Source organism: Nansenia antarctica (genome assembly GCF_963989245.1).
Source record: "Nansenia antarctica genome assembly, chromosome: 11".
NCBI classification, from domain to species: Eukaryota; Metazoa; Chordata; class Actinopteri; order Argentiniformes; family Microstomatidae; genus Nansenia; species Nansenia antarctica.
The window spans coordinates 24,948,132-24,958,131 of record NC_137681.1 but is presented as its reverse complement, the minus strand read 5'-3'; the positions used below and the strand labels follow the sequence as shown (position 1 = coordinate 24,958,131).

The following is a 10,000-nucleotide window of genomic DNA, read 5'->3' as shown; positions in this document are numbered from 1 at the left end:
ACAGAAGGATGGATAGAGAAAGCAGCGCCCATGTCTAGGTTCATTGAGAAACTGTCATGGTTGATACAAGGATTGGGGGTCAGGGGAGTCAGATGATGTGACCCAAGCCTATAGTGCAGCAATGCATGCTCCTATTATTGCAATATGCTGTCGTATTGTAGTCTGCTGCAAATCCTTTTCCATCCATAGGGAATTCATCGAAGAAGGAATAGTGGACTTCGCCAAGAAGAACCCTGGAGTCGTAGTCTACGTATCTCCTACTGCTCGCAGGATCCCCAAACTTGTTGCCGAATATTGTAAGTGCGGGAGTCTAACAGCCAGACATGCCTTGCGTGTGTGTTTTTTTAACCTGCAGTTTTTTTGTTGTTGATGCGTTAAAACTTTCATGTCACTAGGTGGCGCTAGGGCACCTTTATCAGTCTTTCAGCTGTCATGCTGTGTGTGGTCCCCAATTGTCGCAATGCACTTCAAGTACTTTAGGCCTTCATGTCAGTTTGATCATATCGTTAGCCTCATAGCATAATTGCCTAAGTCATGCTTCACTTGTGGTCAGCCACATCTTTGTATATAGTGTCAAATGCCAAATGTCAAAGAGATGACTTGGGCAGATAGTGACATTGGAATGTAACAAGCATTCTGATAGGCTGATGGCATAGTAGGCAATAATGCACAGTGAATCAGCAGTGTTAGGAGAGTAGAGTTAGGCAGATATCTCAATTTGGCCAAAATATGACTTAGGCATTTATGCTACGAGGCTAACGATATTCAAAGCAATGCAGCGAAAACCAATTCTGCACGGCTTTTACGATGCAAACGTTATACGAGATCTCCCAAAACCATTGCGATCATCTAACATGAGTCATATTATTTGTGTGCTTCTTTGTGTGCAGTGAACGGCAACGTGAGGGAGGAGCTCATCACTAGCAAGTCGTCTCAGCACATCACGGAGCTGGTGACCAAGCTGGCCAGCCAGTCCGGCCTGGACATCATCCGCATCCGGAAGCCCATCCACACCAACAGCCCCAGCATCCAGGGCCAGTGGCACCCCTTCACCAACCGGACCCCCTCCATCAGCCCGATAGGACCCCAGAAAACCACAGGAGGACTGAATGACTGATGTACGGCTGTGGCGCAGGAGGTAGAGCCGCCGTCTAATGATCGCAAGGTTGGCAGATCGGCAGTTCGAGCCCCGGCTGGCCACATGTCGAAGTGTCCTTGGGCAAGACACTGAACCCCCAAATTGCTCCCAGTGAGCGGGCCGGCCGGCGCCTTGCATGGCAGCTTGCCGCCATTGGTGTGTGAATGTGTGTGTGAATGGGTGAATGAGAGGGCTGTTGTAAAGCGCTTTGGATAGAGGCGTCTATATGAGTGTAGTCCATTATGTACGTGACTGATGACCTAATATGGCCTGTCATCGTCCTCATTAGTGACAGCGAAACTAGCCTACTTGTCGGTTTTGTCCACTCTCTTCTCTGTCGTCCACTGACCTGTACCGATTACCAGAACAGTTGCATTGCAGACGAGGACATTTGACCGTTGTTTTTTCTCCTGAGGAAACCAAAAGGCCTGTATTGAACAACGACAGTTATGGAAGTTCCCCTTTTTTGAACGGACTTTGCGTGATTGCGTTAGAAAAGCTTCTCAGCTGACACACTTGACATGTTGACAGAACAGATGTGTGGTTGTGGTTGTGGTTGTGTGTCCACAGGCTTTCGCAACGGCCCACTATCAGCTGTACGTCTTTTGAACAAAATAAAAGTGACATAGAAAATAATATTTATTATATTATATTTTCAAAATATGGACGCTCATGTGCACTCTGCTTCATATGTTCAGTCAAACCTTTTCTGTTTAAAACAAGTCACATTCAGATGTTGAACTAAATGATTTGTGTGGTTTCCGAAAACTTTAAATACAGGTTTCATAGTGGTGCTGTGTGGAGGAGAAGTCACCATGTTAGAGGGACATACAGTACCAGTCAAAAGTTTGGATACACTTTCCCAAAGTGACTGGTACTGTACGTTCGTAAGTTTAGACTGATAAGGTTCTATCTCCGTTTAGGGCAGTTCAGAGATATTGTCAAAGTTTTTACATTCCATGTTTTGTGAGATGGAACCCTTGTATTTTATGAATTACTAACTAAAAAATGTCAACATTTAAAAAATAACACCACACAGGCATTAATAAACACCTAATGGATCAGATTATGTAAAAAACTAAATTTTGCCAAAAATTTAGATAGAACCTTATAATTCTAACGTCACGCGTTGTTTTTATTTTTCATGGCCTACCAGATGTACCCATTAAGAGAGCTCTGTCATCCCGCCACAGTCCACATCCTCTCTCTCACAGACCTCCATCACCAAATCATCCCGAATGGCTCAAACTACCCTCTTTACTACTACCCAACAACAAGGGGCCTTCAACCTTCTCCACAACCAACATACTGCAAGCATGTATAACATGTACGTTGCTTGTCTGTAGATAACATCCTGTTAATTACTACTCTCTATCTAACTACTCTCCTGAAGGGTGTTTCCTGTGGTAAAAGATGAAACAGGAGGATTTCAGGTTCTTCTAGAGTGATGGGTTCCAGACCGCTGACGCATGACTCTGGTCACAGGAAGTGGTGTCGTCAGTGTGAGCGCTGACTGTGTGGAAGGGGAGGCGTGCGTGAGGCGTGCGTGTGCGTGGCGAAAAGGAGGAGGAAGTGCACCTGTGACCACAGATGTGTGTGTGTGTGTGTGTGTGTGTTGTTTCCAAGGGGGTATTCCATCAGTGTCGCAAACTGCGACACTTCAAATGAATGTGCAATAACACTATGTGCAATATGACAACCCTAGTCGTCTATCTGTACAGTATAGTATAGTGGATAGTGTACATAGCCTTTATTTATGTAAACCAGCTCCTTCCCTTCTTGTGTTTTTTTTTTTTCTTTCCTAGCACCAGGGGAGCCACCCCTCCTAAATTTCGTTGTTTGGTACCTGTACTATAGCAATGGCAATAAAGACCATTCATTCATAAAGGAAAACCCAGGCTTATTTTGTCTCAGTCTCGCATGACTTTCCTTTAGCAACGTTGATGGAATACCCCCCATATGTGTAATCAATATATTATTGATTATACCTCTCATAAGTAATCAAAATAATGTTTTTGACTGCCACACTGTAAGTTCACACTAAAGCTACAGCTACCGTGGGATTTCAGAGTAACCACTTCACCTCAAATTAAGTAAAAAAAAAACAGAATAGACATAAACAGCAAAGTCCCTTCGTCAATGACATGTTCTCAACAAACCGCTGCTATTATTTCTATCGATCGGTCGAAATCGGGTTTCCTCAGTAGCTGATTATGTATCACACCCGTTATGTGCAGCAAAGCCTGACCACACGTCCTCACACGTCACGTCCTCCCTCCCCCGAGAACTGGCAGAGTTTGACCCGCGCCACAGGAGTAGAACCTCTAAATAAAGATCACTGTTGCTTAGATACCGCCTTAGAGCCGCCTTGGACGCAGCAGTGTTTCCCCCCCCCCCCCCCCCTCTCAGCCTGTGCTGTATGTAGCGTATGACTCAATCACACGTGTGAATTAGTCGCTAATAGTCGCTAACATCGGCTGTACAGATTGAGGTGAACAGGTTGCATATACACACATAGGACGCTCGTCTGTTCTACGCTTGCCGTGACACCCCCTCCTGAAGAGGCCCGTGTTGACATGTCTGTGGAATACCCAGGGCCAAGCTAAGATAATTAGCGACAGCCAATAGCAGTGCTCCTGGGTGTTACACCGGATGGGTGCCAAGAGAGTAGGACTCCAGTATGAACATGTTTTGCATTTCCTCTTCTGTTCTGACTTCCCTCTCCAGGCGTGTTGACACACAGGATTATTCTCACAGATGACTTTAATGCAAAACAGGGGGCTTTTTGTCTTCCCACAAAACAGTGAACAATGAAATATGTGGGAAAAAAATAAATATTAAGACACCACTTTTTTTTTTTCATTATAAATATGATTATCAATACCTCAAGTGCTCTGATGCCCCAAAACTAGGACATGGTTGTGGCATGGCTGACACTACTACACAGCAGATTAAATACTGAGGAAGTCATCATCTACAGCAGAACAGAAAACAACAATACAATACAGAACCATCGTAATGGAGGTGTTACGCTTTACAAGGGGATACCGAATCTCGTGACGGATAGTGCAAATCTTTTACAGCAGACCTCTTTGACAGCAGTTTATTTGGCCAACTCTCTTTAGAGTCATTATTGTCTTCAATGTACAGATGACGTGGACTGGAGTTAACATTACGCACATTTTGCGTAAACTACCATTTGAATATTGTCATGCCTTTTGTGTGTGTGTGTGTGTGTGTGCGCGTGCGTATGTCCTTGTTCATTAAAACAATACTGTTCTGTCATGTTCTTCTTTGTCAACAACGTTCTGTATAATATTGTAAGAGAGAATGCAGGGGTGACGGCCACCATTTTGTTTGCCGTTTAGCCCGTTAGTACAATATGCATGACAGTGTCCAACGTCAGGGTCTGTGGAGGTTTGTGCGTACTCCTTTGATTGTCCTTGTGTTCTGAGGTGTTCTGAGGTGGCGTTGACTCAGCTGAAACTTCACACAGAACACCTCCCGTCTGCCGTTAACCAGACAGACACAGACCGTCTGCCGTTAACTGGGAACCGGATGAGAGACCAGAGGACGATCCCAGCATTCCCAACATCTGAGATCAACGTGATCTGACTCCTCCATGATCTAGGGAGACAAAGATAAAAACAACAATAATAGACTTAATCACTGTATTAGTATGTTACTAGTGCATTAGTGTATTACTACTTAGATATTCGGTTGTTAAGTCGTGACGTGTTTCCGGGTCCAACGTTGGCTGAGGCGCTTTCTTCGAAATGCCTCAGTAATAATAATAATTCATTATAATTATATAGCGCTTTTTCCGAGGCTCAAAGACGCTGACAAATATGGGAAAAACTGGGAAGTGCTGCGTCCCTTGTTGTATGAATAGATCCGAGTCTAAAAAAACGTTCATTCTACCGCTTTAGTACACTGGTACTCTGCTGCAGGGAATTTCTGCTTTGGACCTGGAAATTGCTAAACGTCACATTTGACGTCAGACTTAACAACCGAATAGTAATAGCAACCAAAAAAATAGTAATACACTACAGTATATACAGTATGGTTATTATTGTTTTCGATAAACCCAGTGTGACAGGATTAGTGGATCAACACTGATGAACAATGACATTTAACAATGACATTTAACCCCAGTGGGTCTCAACTTCCGCTGTGCCAAAAATGCTACATAATACCAGCTTTATCCAGATGAATGTGACATTGACTTTCAGTGTATGTTTAACTGCAGCTCAGTGTAGTCACCAAGGGAACTCTGGACACACACACACAAACACACACAGATGCAGGGTCAAAGGGGAACACACAAAGGCCACACACAGGATGCACACACACACACAAACACGCACACACACTCACACACATAAACACACACACACATGCACACACACTCACATACACACACACACCCACACACACACAGCCCTGAGGGGTAGACCAGCTATCTGCCTCACATCTGCATAACCCTTCCTGTGACATTGGACTTTGAAATGAATCCACTCTCACCCCCAAGACACCTTGAGGTAAGGGTATAGGAGTAATTAAGCACCTGTCGTAGGTGCATGAATATTCCACTCCACTACCATGATTCTGCTGGCTCTGGTCCAAACCCGAGTACTACACACTAAACTCGTTTCCCATCCCTGATTGCTTTCTTCAGTAGAGTACGTACTACGTGGTGTCATCCTATTCTGACGTCTCTCAAGCACTCCTAAGTGGCCACTCGCTAGTACTCTCTATGCCTACTTAGTAGTATAGAAGTATGTGATTTCAAGCACTCCTACCCTGTCCAGTATACAGTTAAACCAGTACAGGAGAACCCCCCCCCCCCTCTCTCTCTCTCTCTCTCTCTCTCTCTCTCTCTCTCTCTCTCTCTCTCTCTCTCTCTCTCTCTCTCTCTCTCTCTCTCCCTAGTAGCCATGTTGGCAGAGACAAGGTCAGGTCTTTGAAGGCCAGCTGGAATTGATCGGGGGGGGGGCTACGTTGGTCGTTTGTGAACTCAGCAAGGCCCTGAAAAGGGGGGAGGGGGGGGGGACAGAGGGGTGTGTAATGAATGGTGATAGCATACAAGGTGGAGGAGAGAGGGGAAAGAGAGAGAGAGGGTAAGGGAGAAGGGAATAAAGTCAGTAAGGAGGGAGAGAGGAGGAAAGAAAGAGGTCGAGAAGAGAGTGGAAGGAAGAAAGAAACAAAGAAAGAAAGAAAGAGGAACAAGGGAGACAGAAAGGAAGAGGATGGAATAAAGAAGGGAGGGAGAGGAGAGAGGGAAGGACATAGAGAAGTACTGTAGCCCCTCTCTGCTGGAGCAGATTTTGCTCTCTACCCCGTCACCCTACCCCCCCCCACCCGTGGAATCCTCCAAACCACAACAAGCTCCCTCCCCACCCCTCCTCTCCCCTCCACCCTACCCTGTCCCCTCTCCACCCTTCCCTGTACCCTCCACCCTTCCCTGCCCCCTCCACCCTTCCCTGCCCCCTCCGCCCCTCCCCACCCCTCCACTCCTCGTTGTCCCTGTTTCTCTGGGGGTCCAGGCCCCCCAGCCGAGCTCTGCGGCTACTGTCAACCACGCAGTGACGGAGTGACACACACCCCCTTGTGCTGCGCGCCGCCAGGGGAGGCTGTCTGTGCGTGTGCGTGTGTGTGTGTGGGCTGGCCGCAAGAGCTGATCCAACACTTTGCCGTGCAGCAGCCAGATCTCTATTTAACATCGTTGGCCGTGACGGGGTTTACAAACGAGCTCTGGGTCTACCTCTCCATCTCGCTGTCGCCTCCCCACGCCCCTCGCTAAACATCCTTGCTTTGGGTGCAGAGTTAGCCCTCTCAAGGCCACATATATAGGTCACCGATCCCGTTATGGTGTTGTTGTAACGCCACACTGATGACACATAAACAGAGAGAGATCGCGGCGCGCTAGGTGACGGTGACTCGGGTCTTTTTACACCGCGAAGGTTCTGTGTCTCGTTTGGCCGAGCGCCACCAGCCTCACTCACTGCAGGGGACGACACACAGGCCCAGCGCACACACAAACCCAGGCCTGGATCAATACTGTTACCCTTTCTCCCTACAGTACACACACCCAGGCCTGGATCAGTACTGTTACCCTTTCTCCCTACAGTACACACACCCAGGCCTGGATCAATACTGTTACCCTTTATCCCTACAGTACATCCACCCCGGCCTGGATCAATATGAATACCCTTCATCTTTCACTGCGAGGAGGTGGCAGGGGTAGTGTTGGGGTGTGAGGAGGAGGCAGGGGTAGTGTTGGGGTGTGAGGAGGTGGCAGGGGTAGTGTTGGGGTGTGAGGAGGTGGCAGGGGTAGTGTTGGGGTGTGAGGAGGTGGCAGGGGTAGTGTTGGGGTGTGAGGAGGTGGCAGGGGTAGTGTTGGGGTGTGAGGAGGTGGCAGGGGTAGTGTTGGGGTGTGAGGAGGTGGCAGGGGTAGTGTTGGGGTGTGAGGAGGTGGCAGGGGTAGTGTTGGGGTGTGAGGAGGTGGCAGGGGTAGTGTTGGGGTGTGAGGAGGTGGCAGGGGTAGTGTTGGGGTGTGAGGAGGTGGCAGGGGTAGTGTTGGGGTGTGAGGAGGTGGCAGGGGTAGTGTTGGGGTGTGAGGAGGTGGCAGGGGTAGTGTTGGGGTGTGAGTTCAAATCCCGCCTGAAACACCACCACTAGTGTGTCCTTGAGTAAGACACTCAGCCCTCAGTTACTCCAGGGGCAACGTCCCTGTCATCTGTAAATGTAAATCTCTTTGGATTAAAAGCGTCGTCTGCTAAATGGCAACATTCTAAATTCTAGGTGGCTGAGTCTGAGTCTGAGTGTGAGTGTGAGTGTGAGTGTGTGTGTGAGTGTGAGTGTGACAGTGAGTGTGAGTGTGAGTGTGAGTGTGAGTCTGAGTGTGAGTGTGAGTGTGAGTGTGTGTGTGAGTGTGAGTGTGTGTGTGAGTGTGAGTGTGAGTGTAAGTGTGACTGTGAGTGTGTGAGCGTGAGCGTGACTGTGGGTGTGAGTGTGAGTGTGTGTTGTCTCTCTTACCTTAGGCAGTTCTCTGGTCGTATCAACCCATCCTGTTGTGCGGCTCATGTCTCCTGGCAACCAGGTTCAGCCATCTTGGCGTCCATGGCAACCAGGTTCAGCCATCTTGGCGTCCATGGCAACCAGGTTCAGCCATCTTGGCGTCCATGGCAACCAGGTTCAGCCATCTTGGTGTCCATGGCAACCAGGTTCAGCCATCTTGGCGTCCATGGCAACCAGGTTCAGCCATCTCGGCGTCCATGGCAACCAGGTTCAGCCATCTTGGCTTCCATGGCAACCAGGTTTAGCCATCTTGGCTTCCATGGCAACCAGGTTCAGCCATGGCTTGTATTTCCTCTGACAGTGTTCTTCTCCGGGGTCAAGCCGTAGAGCTGTGACCTGCTGTGACCTTTGACCCTATAATACTGCTGTTTCTCCCCTTTCATTTGACACAGTCTGTTGAGAGGAAATATGCCAAAAAAAGAAAAAGAAAATCCATTCCAATTTTGCTACCAATGGCTGCGTCAGTGGCGGTATTATTGCTATTTACATGAAAACAAAGAGAAAAATGAGGATATGTGTGTGGTGTTTAATTAAATATGAAATGTGTTCCTTTGTCCAATGATCTGTGCCCTTGTGTGTGGGGCTGCAGGACAGGACCTTCTACCGCTTCTGGTGTTTCTATACTGGATGGTTCTGACACACAGCCCATATGTGTGCTAGCTCTGTAGCTCCCACGGCCCTTCAGCATCATCATCATCATCATCATCATCATCATCATCAGTGTGACTTTACAGTCATAGTCCTGTGGCCTGTGCTCTCATCATGATGTCTCAAATGTCCCATATAGTGCCACTCACTGTGTCAGCTGACCAGACACAGCTGGCCCCAAAATGGCCGACCAGTTTCCTCCATTAGGGTTAAGTACTGTACTGAGGTAGGATTGTAACTTGTAACTAATTGTATTAAATGTGTGAGTACGTGAGTTGAGTTCTTCAGCGAGAAAGAGAGAGTCATGTCATAGTACAGTTATCTGTCCAAATGTGTTCATGTCCATCACAGCACTTCTTCTTTGGGGATTTTTAAAAAGTCCTTTCTGATTGGTTGAATGAAATGATACGGGCCTCATAGTCTCTTAGAGTCACGTTAGGCTGCTGAACATCAGGGACGGGTCAGAACACTACCTCAGGTACTTGTGCTACCCTGAGGTAACAACAGCAGCTTTTTAATAATACAACAATTAGTCCTCCCCGCCACAGGGGGCGCCATTGGGGTATATATATATAAATAAATAGATAAATATGAGGGGAAAATGTGGAGGGGGAGGGGGGGCTACACAGGGGGGCTACACAGAGCTCTCGTCCGGCTGGGGGTCCAGCTGCGTGTGGTTCCGTTTCTCCAGGATCCTGTTGAGCTCCTCGGTGAAGGAGGAGTGGAGGAGGGGGGACGACACGCCCTCCAGGGCGGGGTCCGCCTGGTGCCTCAGCAGCACGTAGCTGTTCCCGTTCATCTTCCTCAGGACGCTGGGCAGCGTGGCCGAGAAGCCGTTGGACGCGAAGCAGTCCGTGGCGTAGTCGGCGGCGGCGAAGGAGGAGGAGGAGGAGGAGGAGCAGGGCAGGGGAGGCGGCAGGGGCAGGGGAGGGGCCTGAGGGGGGGGAGGGCTCTTACCATGGGGCGACGTCTGACCCCCCCCGCCGCCCCCCCCTTCCCCGGGGACGATCTGGAGGAAGCCGTCGAGGAGGTCGTCGTCGTTAGGGAAGGACGTCGACCTCCGTCCCCCCCCCCCTCCTCCGTCTCGGCCGTTGCAGTGGCTGGAGACGGTCTTGAGCTCCAGGTGAGAGCAGC

The 10,000-nt window shown here is 48.6% G+C and overlaps 2 protein-coding genes across 3 annotated transcripts in view; one reads left to right on the top strand and one right to left on the bottom strand.

Moving 5' to 3' along the window:
- The window catches only part of mrpl43 (mitochondrial ribosomal protein L43), a 5,681-nt gene extending 3,961 nt beyond the window's left edge, over positions 1-1,720 (top strand). The window contains exons 2-3 of the mRNA XM_080541652.1: positions 190-296; positions 891-1,720. Of these exons, the coding sequence (XP_080397778.1) occupies positions 190-296; positions 891-1,117 (334 nt within the window). The 3' untranslated portion in view covers positions 1,118-1,720. The remainder of the gene's footprint in view (positions 1-189; positions 297-890) is intronic.
- A 2,169-nt stretch (positions 1,721-3,889) lies between these two features.
- sema4gb (sema domain, immunoglobulin domain (Ig), transmembrane domain (TM) and short cytoplasmic domain, (semaphorin) 4Gb) overlaps positions 3,890-10,000 on the bottom strand; it is a 48,607-nt gene continuing 42,496 nt past the window's right edge. For both annotated transcript variants that reach the window (XM_080541993.1, XM_080541994.1), the window contains exons 15-16: positions 8,177-10,000; positions 3,890-4,765 (exon numbers count right to left, since the gene is read on the bottom strand). The exon at positions 8,177-10,000 is cut by the window's right edge and continues 621 nt beyond it. In XM_080541993.1, coding sequence (XP_080398119.1) covers positions 9,501-10,000 — 500 coding nt within the window. In that variant the 3' untranslated portion in view covers positions 3,890-4,765; positions 8,177-9,500. The remainder of the gene's footprint in view (positions 4,766-8,176) is intronic.